Genomic DNA, 12,876 nt, shown 5'->3' with positions numbered 1-12,876 from the left:
CCTGTGCGGTCCCTAAGGCTGCTTCCAGTTCACCAGCCCCCACCTCCTTGCCTCCACACCCGTGCCAGGCTGGGCCCCCCACTGCCACCTCCAGGTTCCCGGATGCTGCAGGGGGTGGCCCCTGGTGCCCGCAGGACCTTTCCTCTGACCCTAGCAGCCCCCCGGGGATCTGCACCTGACAGGTTCTGTGCACTTTGGGGCTCCCCTCACACTTGGTCCAGAGCTTTGCTTTACCCTAAAGATAGGCTCACATGTTCCTTTTCGCAGCTGATCCATGTCTGCTGTGGGCTCTGCCCTGGAAGATCACACACGGACTGGGCATCACGGGAAGTGAAGGCTGCCCAGGAAGGGCAGGGCCGGTGGGGTGGAGCTGGCCCCCTGGCTGCCGACGTCTTCCATCAAGCGCCTGTTTGATGATTTCACTTGAACGTCATTTGAAAGCACTGTGTCTGTGGGTCCCGGGCTGAGGGGCTGTGATCTCACTCCAGGGGCCACAGCGGCCTCAAGTGCAGCCACACACTTGTACATCTTCAACATTCTTTGGTTTTTGATCGGTTTATTTAAAATTGCTCTATAATTTACCACTTGTGTGTATTTAACCCACTCTTGTGAAAAAGATCTTTCATTATATCTTTGTTCCTAAATGTTGTGCTGTTTGAGTCTCTTGGTGGAAATGCAAGTCCATCTCGGCCCAGTGCCAGGCTTGCCCACGGGCAGGCCAGCGGCTTGGCCTGTGGGGGGGCGCCCCGTGACTAGCCATGGGCCCCGGCAGCAGCGCCACACTGCTGGGCCTGGAGCCCTGCGTGCGGTGGTAGGCAGGGGCGGGCTCCGCCAGGCCTCCTCTGCTGTGCTGGATGCCGGGCCTTACCCTCTGTCCATGGCCGGATCTGATCCAAACACTAATGTTTCCTGAGGTTTTGAGGAGGCAGATTACATAGCAAATATTTTACTTAACGTGGGTTATTTCCGCGCCGTATGTGAAATCTCAACTATTAAAAACCCTTTGTCAGCGGTAGAAATGATCCGTGCTGTACAAAGCCTTCACCTAGTGTCCAAGGCGGCAAGCTGTCTGCAGTGACCCAAGGTGAAAGATGACCTTGGATCGCCTGGCTGGCCCATTCGGAAGAGCGGGTGACCCTTGATCTCGTGGTCGTGAGTTTGAGCCCCACGTTGGGTGTAGAGATTGCTTAAAAAAAGATGAACTTGTCCTGTGGGTCTACACGTCTGACCCCATGTCCATGTTGCTCTCCCTCTGGTGTGGAGTCCCTGGTGGACGTTGGGCGTCCCCAGTAGTTGTCCCAGCTGAACCGCTGAGTGCAAGCCATGTTTGGAGTCCCTTAATTCAGGGAGAAAGCCCCTGACCAAACTCGGGCTGCATGGACACAGGTGAAGGAGTCCTGGAGGTGTGGAGAGTGGTCTTGCAAAGGGCGTTGCCAGCATCTACCCCAGGAAGCTTCCCCAGGCCCAAGTCCGAGACTGGAAACTGCAAATGCAGCCGAGGGGTGTGGGTCTGGGTCTGAGGCCGGAGCGACCGTCACGGGGGGCAGACTGCTGTGGGGACAATGCCCAGTGTCTGGGTACAGAGAAGCGGCCGCTGGCCTGGGCCTCCCCTCCAGGGGCAGTGGGGAGGGCGTGGAGGACCGGGGAGCAGGGTCTCTGGTGGTTTTCCAGGCAGCTCCTGTGCTCACGGGGGGAGCCGGGCCGCTAGAAGGAACCATGGGATGCAGGGGGGAAGGGGAGGGGCACTGAAGAGCAGAAAGCTGCTTCCCTGACACTGGACCCCAAGCCCGAGGGGGCCGCGTCCCCCGGCAGAGCACAGCTTGGCTGAGACTCATGAACCAGTGGGCCAGCGAAGTGGCTCCTGCTTCCTGCTGATTGTCGAGGTGCCTGGGGATGGGAGCAGAGCCCACGGTTCAGCCGGGGCTGGGCCTGTTTGAGGCCCACTGCTGTGTGGCTCCCCCGTCCAGCTTCAGAGGTCGTCTGCTGTAGGTCGACCCGCCTGTAGGACCGTGCTGGAGGCTGGCCAGTTGGCGGTGCCCACACAGCAGCGAGTCGGAGATGGTGCACTGGCCCTCGCACTCTGTGACACACTGAAGCCCTGACGGATCGGGCCATCAGGTGCCCAGCCTCCTGGGCACCGCAGGAGGGGTCTAGCAGCTCAGTGGGGATCTCCTGGGCTACCTTCCTGGCCTGGTGGTGGGTGCAGGTCACATCCAGGGTTCTAGCCGGGCAGAGCACAAGGGGATCTTCCGCAGCGTGGCCCCCTTCAAGACCCAGGCACTGGGAGCCGGCTCACCAGCTGGACACCTGAAAGAGCTGAGGCTCCAGCAGTGAGCTCGGACTTCGCCATAACTGCCCGCTGTTGTCCCCGGACCCGACCACCTCTGCCTGAACCAGGAGCGGGGACGGATGACCCCAGGCCGACTCTCCTCACATCTTCCCCACCAGGCTTGTCTCTGGGGCAGCTCTGCCTGTAGTGGCCATGGACGCGGTCTGGGGCTGGGGTCTGCCTTCTTCATTCCTAGTGGACGTCTGGAAATTGAGGAGTGCCGGGAGGAGGACTCTTATGCTGCCCACTAGGACCAGTGTGCCCGCTTCCTCTAGACTGGACTGCAAGCAGCAGCTCCTCTGGGGGCTAGCCACGGCTCCGACCGTTCCTAGTCCTGGTCCACTGAGGGGCAGCGGTCAGCCCCCCCGGGCCCCCGTGTTGTGACTGACTGCAAGGTTTTGTTGGCTTGAGCTGGCCCCGGTCATCCTGTTGCCTGCAGTGGGCAGGTGGTTAAGGAAGGGCCCTAACTCTCCCTGGGGACCCACCCACTGGTTTTCAGGTCCAGCTGGGGGGAAATCTTGTGCTCCCTCTCCTTGGGCTGGACAGCTGTGGAGGCAGCAGGCTCCTCTGGCAGGGCTCACCGTCGTGCTGACCTCCGGATTGCAAAGGCCTGGGGACTCACGTCCCTTTCCCCTGCTGGCTTAGGACAGCAGGAAGCCGAGAGGCCTGGTTGGGTGAGGGCACCCCCTCAGGCTGTAAGGGTTGGCCTGTGCCCCAAGAAGAGGAGTGGGTAGAGGGACTCAGGCACCCTCAGCTAGGCCACCCACCATGCCTTTCTCTGAGGTCAATCAGTCCCTCCCCTCGCTAGCCATGCTCACCCCCAGTGGAGGGCCAGTGCCCAGGGTCACCTAAGCCAGGACAAGGCTGGGAGCCCGGTAGGTCAGCTGTCCTTCCTAGATCCTGCCTTTCTCAGGAGCAGGGTCTGAACCAGGCTTCTGGGCATCACCGGGACCCTGGGGTCGGGGGGCCTCTGTCAGAGGGCCTGGAGGGGGCCTGTGGTAGGGCTGGAAGGATCCGGAGGGGCTGAGTGAGGTGGGTCATATGCAGGAAGGGCAGATGGGGCTGTGGGTCCTGATGGAGTTTGTCCCTACCCTGGGACCTCCTGGGCCACCACCCTGAAGGGGCTGGGTGTGAGGTGCCGGGAGCTTAGCTGGGAGGCGGGTGGAGTGAATTCATGTTAACAGTTTCCAGGGTGAGCTGGCCCTCCTGGAGAAGGGTGGGGGCTGTTTCCAAAGGCAGGGAGCGCCCCGGGGAGGTGCAGCCCCTTGCAGCAGCCTAACGCCCCCGTCCACGCCCCCGGGCTGGCGGGGGAGCCCTTGTTGGCTGGCAGACCAGCAGAGTGTGAGCCCTCCCCCTTGGGAGTTTTGGGGAGGAGGGGAAGGCTTATTTGGCGGCGTGCGCGGGCAGCCCGGGCACTGAGTGTGAGGGGAGGCCGGCGCCGGCCCCAGCCCGCGGGCTCAGGAGCGCGTCTGCCTCTGCCGGGTCCCTTGTGTCGTCTGCCCGTCGTGGTGCCCGTCCTACTGCTGTCCAGGCTCGCCCTGCCTGCGCATGCACGGGGGGCGGCTAGGTGCCCCCTGGGGCTGTGTCTTCCCCCAGGGGCCCTGAGTGCTGGCTGCAGTGCCGCCCCCATGAGCACACCTGGGAGTCCCCGCTCGCCGCGCTGAGCCGCCACCAAGGTCTGGAGCCGCTGGGCGCCATGCGCTGGGCTTGGGCCGCCGCCATGGCCCTCTGGCTGCAGGTCATGCTCCTTGGGGGCGTCGGGGCGCAGCGGGAGCCCAAGAGGCCACGGCAGCCCAGCCAGCGCACTGAGCCCCCCACGGCCACCGCGTCCAACAGTGAGGGGCTGCTCCGCTCCCCCAAGGTACGCACGGGCTGGTTGCTCGCGGGTGCGGGTGTGCGCGCACTCCCAGGCTTCAGGCGGCCCCTGGGCTCTGGGCTGTCCTCCCACTCGCAGGCTCTGCCCTGCCCGGCTCTCCGGGCCTCCCCATCCTGTCTTGGTGCAGTGGGGCTTTGGGCAGGACTTGCAGCAGCGGCTCTTGGGGCAGCCACTGGGTCCCCCGGGCCCAGGGGAAGGGTGGGGGGGGGGAGGGGCTTCCCAGAGGGGCTGCAGCGAAACCTGTGAAGCCCCAGGTCCCACGTGCCTCTAGTAGCTTGCTGCCGTTGGGTGTAGTTGCTAATTCAGGCGTGGGGCGGGGGGGCGGGGCGAGCTCTAGACCCCTTGTTGGGAACCCAGGTATCCCACAGCTTGAGTGGCTGGAGAGGCTAAGGCTAGCCTGGGCTCTGTGCTTGCCGGAGGTCCTTGCCCTGACCCCCACTGTGTAGCCAGCACCCCGTGGCCTCTGGCGCGGGCTGTGTTCTGGTCGTTGGAGTCCCTCTGGACTCAGTCGGCCCCTGGGGCCCCCTCTGAGACAAGAGATCCCTGCAGCTGCCTCAGCCCTGGTCCTCCACCCTCTTGAGCATCTCCTGAGGGGGTCTTGGCGCTGACCCCACCCACACAGGCCTGGTGGTTTCACACAGCTGCTCACCTGGGGGCCGCAGGCCTGGAAAGGGAGAGGCAGCTGCTGGGGCAGGCCCCCCACCCCCCAAGCCCTCATGCCTTTGATCCTGGCCTCCCGCCTCCCAAGGGCGTCTCTGCGGCAGCCAGCCCGGCTGCTCTCAGCCCACGCAGCCCATTGGAGCCCGAGGCCCCATTTTCCAGATGGGCAGGCTGAGGAGAGTGAGTCCTTGGGCCCTGCCAGCCAGAGAAGGGTGGGCTACCGACAGCTTCTGGGGGCAGGCACGGGTCCATCTGGGGACAATCAGGCAAATCTCTATTCCAGGAGTGGCCTCCATGGTGGGGGGCTGCCACGGGACACATATCCCAGGACAGCCCTCCCCAGACATTGGGACCCCTGCTCTTCCTGCTAGGGGTGGGCTCATCTTCCACCTGCCCCTTGGCCCCTAGACACCACTGATGGACTTGTCTCTCCAGGCTCCTGGGTCCCTCAAGCGTGGCTAGGGCGGGTGGCAGCCAGGGGATCAGGCAGATAACAGATATGCGAGGAACCAGGACATTCAAATATTCTTGGCTTCTCTCTCTTCTCTGGGTGGGGCCCAGATCAGGGGTGGGAGGCACCCCACCCTCCTGCCCCTCCCATCCCCCAGGATAGAGGCCTGTCTGGTCTGCTGAGAGGCCCTGGCCCTCCCGGGTCGGGAGGCAGCACCTGCCCCGGGAACCTGGCTCTTGCCATGTTTGGGACTGAGGGCAGACTGCTGGACTGGACCTGCCTGAGTCAGGACCTCTCAGCTTGCCCTGCCGGGAACAGCTCTCCGAGAGTGGCCAGGGCTCTGCTAGCCCCATGATGGTGGCTCCCTCCCAGCCAGGGCAACATCTGCTGTGTTCCTGCCCATTTCATGAGCTTCCTGTTGGCATGCAGACTTCCTCAGAGGCAGGCCGACTCTCTCCCCAGCCCACGCCCCCTTACTTGGCGTGATGTGCTCCTTCTTTGACCTTGGGGCTTAGGGTGCTCCTGCCTCTCCTGCCTGTCCTGGTGCAGAAACTGGGCTTAGGAGGGGGTGGTTGGAGGGTGGAGGGGGGCATGGTCTTAGGCAGCTCCACTCTGCCCCTCCCAGACCTTGCTTGAACAGCCAGGTGGGCTGGCCAGCTGTGGCCTGGGTCCGAACCTGAGGGGCGGGGCCGGCGGGAGTGCCAAGGCTGCCCGCTCGCACCCCTGATGCCCAGCACAAAGCAGAGCCTGTGCCCATCCTCGCCCCAGCTTGGCGTGGCTCTGAAGCTCTTGGGAAGCCCCCCCCCACCGCCCCACCAAAATTTGCTCCTGCTCTTTACCGCCCACCTGCTGGGGCGTGTGCGGCTGGCCCCATGTGTACATGGGTGTGCCTGTCTGCTTGGGGGTGACCCGGCACAGCGGGAAGGGACACAAGTGCTCCAACACAGATCCAAAACCAAGGTGCCCGGACATCAGGTCCTGGCTTCCACAAAGGAAGCCCTTGCTGCGTGCGTCCAGGCCTGGGTCCCCAGGGTGGCCTGCGGTGCCCCACTGCCACGTATCTTGTGCGTGCCCTGAGTCCTGCCCAAGGTGGCCTGGGCCCTGAGTTTCCCCACTCCCCACTGGGGGCAGTAGGGCAGGACTCACGGGGGCCTCGTGGCCAGCACACTAGCTCTGTCCCTGGCCCTGCAGCCACCTGAGGCCCTGGGGTCTGAGTTCTCAGACGCCCACATGACATGGCTGAACTTCGTCCGGCGGCCAGATGAGGGGGCCTCGAAGACACGGTGCCGGGGCCGGGACAAGAAGTCGGTGAGCCCCGGGGTCTGAACCCAGGGCAGGGGGGGCTGTGGTTCCCACTGGGACCCTCACTTTCTCCTGCCTCCCCCCAGCGAGGCCTCTCTGGCCCCCCCGGGCCCCCCGGGCCTCCCGGACCCCCCGGACCCCCCGGTGCCGCAGTCACCCAGGAGGCCCTGCTTCAAGAGTTTCAGGAGATGCTGAAAGGTGAGGCTGCTGTCCCGGACTCTTCCCGCCTGGGCCCTGGGGGTGACCGCCCCAACCCCAAGACGCTGCCCTTACCCTTTTCCCCACAGAGGCCACCGAGCGCCGGTTCTTGGGGCTGCTGGGCCCGTTGCTGCCTGAGGGGACTGGTGGGCGGCTGGTGGCCGAGGCTTTCCACTGTGCACTGAAGGGCCCCATGGTGGTGGACGAGAAGACGCTGGTGGAGCTGCATGGCTTCCAGGCCGTGAGTGCACGTCGGGGCGAGCCCTGGTCTGCTCGGGGCATCTGCTGAAGGCTGTCCTCAATGCCAGCAGCGGCCAGGGGGGGGGGGGGGGGGGCAGGGTGCTGGGTCGGCTCCCCACCGCTGGGCAGGTCTCACACCCAGCACATACACCCAGGGGGCGCCTGGGGGAGCCAGGCGCGGGGGGCGGGGCGGGGAGGAGGTGACCTGGGTCAGGGTTAGCAGGTCCCGTGTGCCACGACTTAGGGTGGGGTCCAAGGTGGCCAGGAGCCAGGGATGCCCTCCCTGGTGGGGGCTCTTGAGGGTTCACCCATCCCTTCGGGCCTGGAGCCTATGCCCAGAGGCCCAGGTGGGTGAAGACACACAGGTTCCCCCCCACCCCATCCTGCCCACCTGGGCCCTGCTTGGTAGGGGGGGAGCAGCTGTTGGTCACAGGCGCCTCCCCCAGGCTGGATGTGCAAGATGAGGGCCCAGGCCCTGCAGCCGGCTCTTCACCTGCTATCCCTCCAGCCCACGGCCCAGGGCGCCTTCCTGCGGGGGTCTGGCTTGAGCCTGGCCTCGGGCCGGTTCACAGCCCCGGTGACCGCCATCTTCCAGTTTTCTGCCAGCCTGCATGTGGGTGAGTGGGGGCCAGCCCCCAGGCCTGGGTCCCATTGAAGAGGTGCCTCCTGTTCCATCCCCACCTCCAGCAGGGGAGGGGTGTTCTCGCTCAGGGCCCACTCTCCCCCAGCCCTCAGCAGCTCCCGGGCCCGCCCCTGGCAGTCTAGCCACCGCCCCTCTCTGCTCTGTCCTCCTTGGGGGCTGCTGCAGGCTGGGCCTGTCTCCACAGACCACAGGGAGCTGCAGGGCAGGGTGCGGCCGCGGGCTCGGGACACAGTGCGGGTGCTCATCTGCATTGAGTCTCTGTGTCATCGACACACGTGAGTGGGCCTTCCTTGCGGGCACTCTTGATGCTGCGGGGGCCGTGGGGGTTGGTGCCCAAGCTTGGACTGTCCTGCCCGGGGAGAGGGCAGGACACAGAGCTGTGTACCCGGTGGGGGGGGGGCTGGCCCCACAGCCAACGTGCCCTCACCCTCGCCCTGCGGCGCCGCGTCCAGGTCCCTGGAGGCCATCTCGGGCCTGGAGAGCCGCGGCAGGGTCTTCACCGTGCATGTGGAGGGGCTGCTGCAATTGCAGGTGAGGCTGGAGGGCTGGATGGGTGGGGAGGGGTCCTACGCCTGGAGCCTTGGCCTGGCACTGCTTAACCCAGCGAGTGGACGGACATCGGCCACGTGACCCCCGGGGTGGGTGCTGCCTGGTGGGGCTCGAGTTTCATTCCTCCATATGCTGCCCCCTGGGCAGGCGGGCGCCGTGGGTGGTGATGCCCACTGTGGGGTGTCTGCAGGCTGGACAGTATGCCTCCGTCTTTGTGGACAACGGCTCCGGGACCACCCTCACCATCCAGAGTGGCTCCAGCTTCTCCGGCCTGCTCCTGGGCACCTGAGGGCCAGACAGGGGCCAAGAGCACCTGCTGGCCCTCACACACCCACTGTCCTCTGTTAAACCTGTGGTCACAGCAATAAAGAGCTCTCAGCCCTCCCTGTCGCCTGGTTACTGAGTCATCGTGGAGGTGGGGGTGGGGGTGGGGGTGCAGCCCCGGAAGGACGTGCGGTCTCATGTCCAGTCTTGGAGGCAGCGGCCTATAACACCTGCAGGGCCAGGGGCCCAGACCCATTCAGCCTGGGAACCAGAAGTCCCAGAAGTTGGTGAGTCAGAAGGCAGCCGGATACCGTGCGCTGTCCCCATCTGGGGTGCAGAGAGCAAGGTGGGGAGCCCTTCAGAGGGCCTTGTCCGGCGGGGGCAGGCGCAGGGAGCACGCGGGTGGGGGCCACGCACATGGCTGCGCACGTGAACCCGGATGGCGGTGCGCCTCACCCCCGGTGTGCTAAGTGCGCATGCGTTTCCGGGGCGGAGCCAAGGGCACCTCTCCACTCCCGGAGGCCCGTAGAAACCCCAGGTGGGGTGGCCAAGGCCGTGCCTGCGGCTCCTGTGGATTTGGGGCCCTCTACCCCCACCCTGTTTTGGCTCCAGAGAACCCAGACCAAAGAATGTAAATTGGTCTTGGGATGTCCGGGCCCCTGCAGAGCTGCGGAGATACGATCTCTGGTTGGCACCTGGGCCCTCAGCAGGCAGCCCCACCTCGGGGGCCGGGGGCCAGGCCAGGCCCTTGGCCCCTCCACAGATGCCTGGGAGCTGGGGGCAGGGCCTGAAGCCCCCTCTCCAAGGCTGAGCGGGGATGGGCAGGGGCCGGGGAGGACAAGGGCTCCCGGGTCTGCCGCCGGCTCAAGGGGCAGGGAGGGGAGGCAGGGCGGGAAGAGATCGGAGCCGAGAGCCATTATCCAGCCCCTCCCCTTGGGGACCCTCCCTGCAGCCCGCTGAGTAATGAGGCAGGAGAGTGCTGGTGCCGGGCTGGCGCCAGCCCCCACAGCAACAGACTTGGCCGATGACCCGTCCTCACCTCGCTCCCTGGTCGCCCCAGGGTGGCGTCAGGGGCTGGGGGCCGAGTTGGGGGTGTCTGTGCTTCGCGGTGGCTGCAGGCGCCGGCCTGGTCTGAGCGGGATATTCTGGCAGCTTGCGGGGGCGGGGGTTTGGGTGGGGGTGGGGGCACGGGTGCCTTTCTGGGGAGGTTGGGAGAGGAGGGGCACACCGGGGAGGCAGAAACTCAGGAGGGGGCACTGTCTCCCACTTCCCATTATTGAGGTCCTGCGCTAGGCTTGGCTGTGGGCACTGTCCATGCCGGACACCCGTTTACAGAGGGAAACAGGGGACGGGGATGCTGAAAGATAATGGCCGGCACCCAGCCGGACTCTCAGCTGTGCCTGGGGCCTCACTGCATCCAGGGGCTCCCCACTCCCCTGCAGGTCCTTCAACGCCAGCCAGTCCCCTACCTGGTCAGGTCCAAGCTGGGACAGGCCTCATGGTATCCAGACGGGCTTTGGGGACTGTGATGACAGAGATGGAGACCCAGACCCAGAGATGGGGCCCAGGGTCCACAGAGAGTGACAGACAGGGGATGACAGATGAGAGGCGAGGACAAGAAGGACAAACCAGGCCAGCCCCTTGGAGCCCACGGTGGGCAGGTGGCCAGGGCCCTGGGCCCGCCGCCCGATTGCACCTGCCTCCAGGTCTGTCTGGTCTTCCTCCCTGTTTCTGCCACCCTAATCAGAGGTCATTAGCCACTTAGCTATAATTCCCTTGGAATGTGCTGTCTCCAGTTGAGCCTCCATGGCTGAGGGTGTGGGAGCAAAGTCATGGGGGGCTGGGGTGGGCCATGGTGGCTACTGTACAGCATCCAGGGCTGTGAGCTGAGGGGGCCAGGGTTCAGGCCCCAGGCTCAGACAGGCCCCCAAGGACACAGGCTGGCCTCCCAGTGTGAGCAAGGGGTTGGTGCAGAGTGAGGCTCCCAAAGGCATAGACTGCCTTCCAGGGCCCGGGTACCGGCCCCACAGATACAAGGGAAAGCAGTCTTCTGCACATGGAGAAGATGAAGATTCTCAAGTAGCTGACTCTGGGACCTGCTTCAGTGGAACAGTGCTGCCGTGTTGTCCTCAACCCAAACTGTGGTGTTTGAAAAACTTCCCGTGGCCTGGGGAGGGGTCTGGAGCCCCCTAGGTGGCCCTGGGCCCTTGTGGTGATGCCCAGCCTGAGCGGGGGCTCCAGGGAGTGGGAGAGCCTGGGAGATGGGGTTCTTGTCCCAGCCTGGCCTCTCTGGATTTGTAGCTGTGTTTTGGGGTGGCCTGAGTGTCTGGCTGGGGCCAGAGCCAGAGTGACTGCACAGCTCTGGATGGCCTTGGGTTGACCCTTGACCCCGAACCCCACCCGGGAGCAGTGGGAAGTAATGGGCTGACCTCACTGACCTCCTCTAGGGCTCACTTCCCAGAACCTCCATCTGACCCTGGGGCTTGCCAGGCAGGGCTCGGGGCTCTGCTCTACTAGGTAGGGGCTCGTGGGAGGGAGCACGCTTCCTCTGGGATCCCCTAGCCCTGCACTGCCACTGACTGGCCTCTCTTGGCCCCACGGTAGGCCTTGGGACCCTGGGGGAGGGGGTGTCTCAGTGTCGGGCCATAGCCTGGCCTTCTAGCACCCTGGGCGCGCTGTCTGGTTTGAGTGCAGACAGGAATGTGGCTGTCTGGTTCAGGACAGCTGGGAAGTGCTCTTGGGGGCCAGGAGAAACTGCTATAGCTTAGCAGCTGGGCCCCACCCTAGGTCTGCGGGGGCCGGAGCCTGGAGGGGCGTTGTGGGGGCACGGTTCCAGGCTTTGAGCGAAAAGGCCGCCCGTTCCCTCACACCATGATTCTCTGTGGGGCTGAGGGATGGGACAGGGTAGGGGTGAGGCTTACAGAAGAGGCCCCCCCACCCTCACCTGGGCCCTGGGGTCCCTGCCAGAAGTGTGGACGTTAGCATATAGCTGGGCCAGGGCCCAGCTTTGGGTCTGACTTCACCCCTTCAGGTTGGGCCTGTGGCTGGTAAGCGGGGGCTGTTCCAAGGGTGGCTACCTATCCCCAGCCAGGTTCCTCCGAGCACACCTGGGAGGTTCTCACTCCCAGACCAGACGTCCTGACTCCTGTGACCTGGGCCAGGGACTGAGATTTGGCTTGGGGGTGCGGGGGTCTGGGGGGCAGTTTCTGTACTTCTCTCTTTGGGTCTGCCCGTCCCCAGGCTCCCTGTCCTGGCAGTGGCTGGGATGGTGTCTCTGACTTGGAGCGGTGGTCTCTGTGTCTCCTCTATCCCTGCCTGGGGCAAGGACTTTTTTTGTTAAGCTGGAATTGCCAGACCCTGGGGAGCAAACCCAGGACAGGTGTCCAGGACCTAGTGGCTGGAGCCCCTGGCCAGCCGGTCACTGAGCTTGGGAATGGCTGTGCTTGGGGTCTTTGGCATCAGGGAGGCCAGCTGGCTGGACCATGCTGATGGTCACAAAACCGCGGGACCCTGAGGTGGGGAACCTCAAGCTGGGCTCACTGTGATGGCTGGGGACTCTGGGGGATGGCGGCAAGGGACAGGGATTCCTCACCCCCAAGGAGGAGCTCTGAGCACACTGCCCTGAGGCAGAAGCTCACTGCGGGCAGCAGGGAGCCTTATCTCGCCTGAGGTCTCTGTCCTGAACACAGAGCGCTGATCTAAGGCCAGGGAGCCCTCTTGAGACAGAAGCTGGGGGGCAGGGTGGGGCGCTGCCTCCCTGGGGTCTTGCTCACTGACTGGGCTTGGCCATTGCGCCCTCTGGGCTCTGAGTGCTCCCTGACCTGAGGGTCCTGCCCCAGGGTCAGCCAGCTGCTGGGGCTCTAGCCCCGGGCACCTGAGCTGACCCAAGAGCGGAGGCCTTCAGCACCCCGGGTCTCCCAGAGCCCAGACCGTGCAGCTGGGTCCAAGAGGGCTGGGAGGCATGTCCAGGTGTCAAGAACGCAGCCCTGACCCGTGACCCTGCCTCCGGCTGCCGTCGGCATGTCGCTCGTGAGTCTGACCGGTGTACGGGCGGGCCTGGGGGCGGGGGTGGTGGAGCTTGGGGACAAAAGGCCTTTGTTCAGGAGGGTTTGGGGTGCAGCCCCTGCTCCGGGGCAGTGACTCATGGGTTCCTCTGGTGTGATAACGTCAGTTTTGCAACAGCCGGCATGTCACACACACCCAGGCGGCTTCGAGGGTAGGAGGGACCCCCAGCTGCACTTGCGGCCCCTCCAGGCTGCTCTGTCTGAACCTGGGTATGTGAGGGGGTGGCAGCGCGAACAGGAGCGAACAGGAAGGGTGTCAGAGGGCCAAGCAAAACTCCATTTCTGACGTAAAGCATCTCC

The 12,876-nt window shown here is 64.9% G+C and overlaps 1 protein-coding gene across 2 annotated transcripts; it reads left to right on the top strand.

Moving 5' to 3' along the window:
• Positions 1-3,760: 3,760 nt before the first annotated feature.
• C1QTNF12 (C1q and TNF related 12) lies at positions 3,761-8,626 on the top strand. Of its 2 annotated transcripts, none has more exons than XM_021683330.1 (8): positions 3,761-4,190; positions 6,508-6,624; positions 6,705-6,816; positions 6,906-7,057; positions 7,565-7,673; positions 7,884-7,974; positions 8,152-8,230; positions 8,439-8,626. In XM_021683330.1, the coding sequence occupies exons 1-8, from the start codon at positions 4,026-4,028 to the stop codon at positions 8,535-8,537; spliced, it is 924 nt and encodes a 307-aa protein (XP_021539005.1). In that variant the 5' UTR covers positions 3,761-4,025; the 3' UTR covers positions 8,538-8,626. The 2 variants fall into 2 exon arrangements, with proteins under 2 accessions (XP_021539005.1, XP_021539004.1); XM_021683329.1 differs by having other exon boundaries at positions 8,396-8,626.
• Positions 8,627-12,876: the final 4,250 nt, after the last annotated feature.

Source organism: Neomonachus schauinslandi, chromosome 4, assembly GCF_002201575.2.
Source record: "Neomonachus schauinslandi chromosome 4, ASM220157v2, whole genome shotgun sequence".
In the NCBI taxonomy this organism is placed as follows: Eukaryota; Metazoa; Chordata; class Mammalia; order Carnivora; family Phocidae; genus Neomonachus; species Neomonachus schauinslandi.
Note: the sequence above shows the minus strand (reverse complement) of the source record. Positions and strands in the feature narration are given on the sequence as shown.

Coding starts and splice junctions, on each gene's coding strand:
- C1QTNF12 (XM_021683329.1), top strand. CDS start 4,026: ATGCGCTGGGCTTGGGCCGCCGCCATGGCCCTCTGGCTGCAGGTCATG. Junction 6,817..6,905: donor GTTTCAGGAGATGCTGAAAG/GTGAGGCTGCTG, acceptor TTTTCCCCACAG/AGGCCACCGAGCGCCGGTTC. Junction 7,058..7,564: donor AGCTGCATGGCTTCCAGGCC/GTGAGTGCACGT, acceptor CTATCCCTCCAG/CCCACGGCCCAGGGCGCCTT.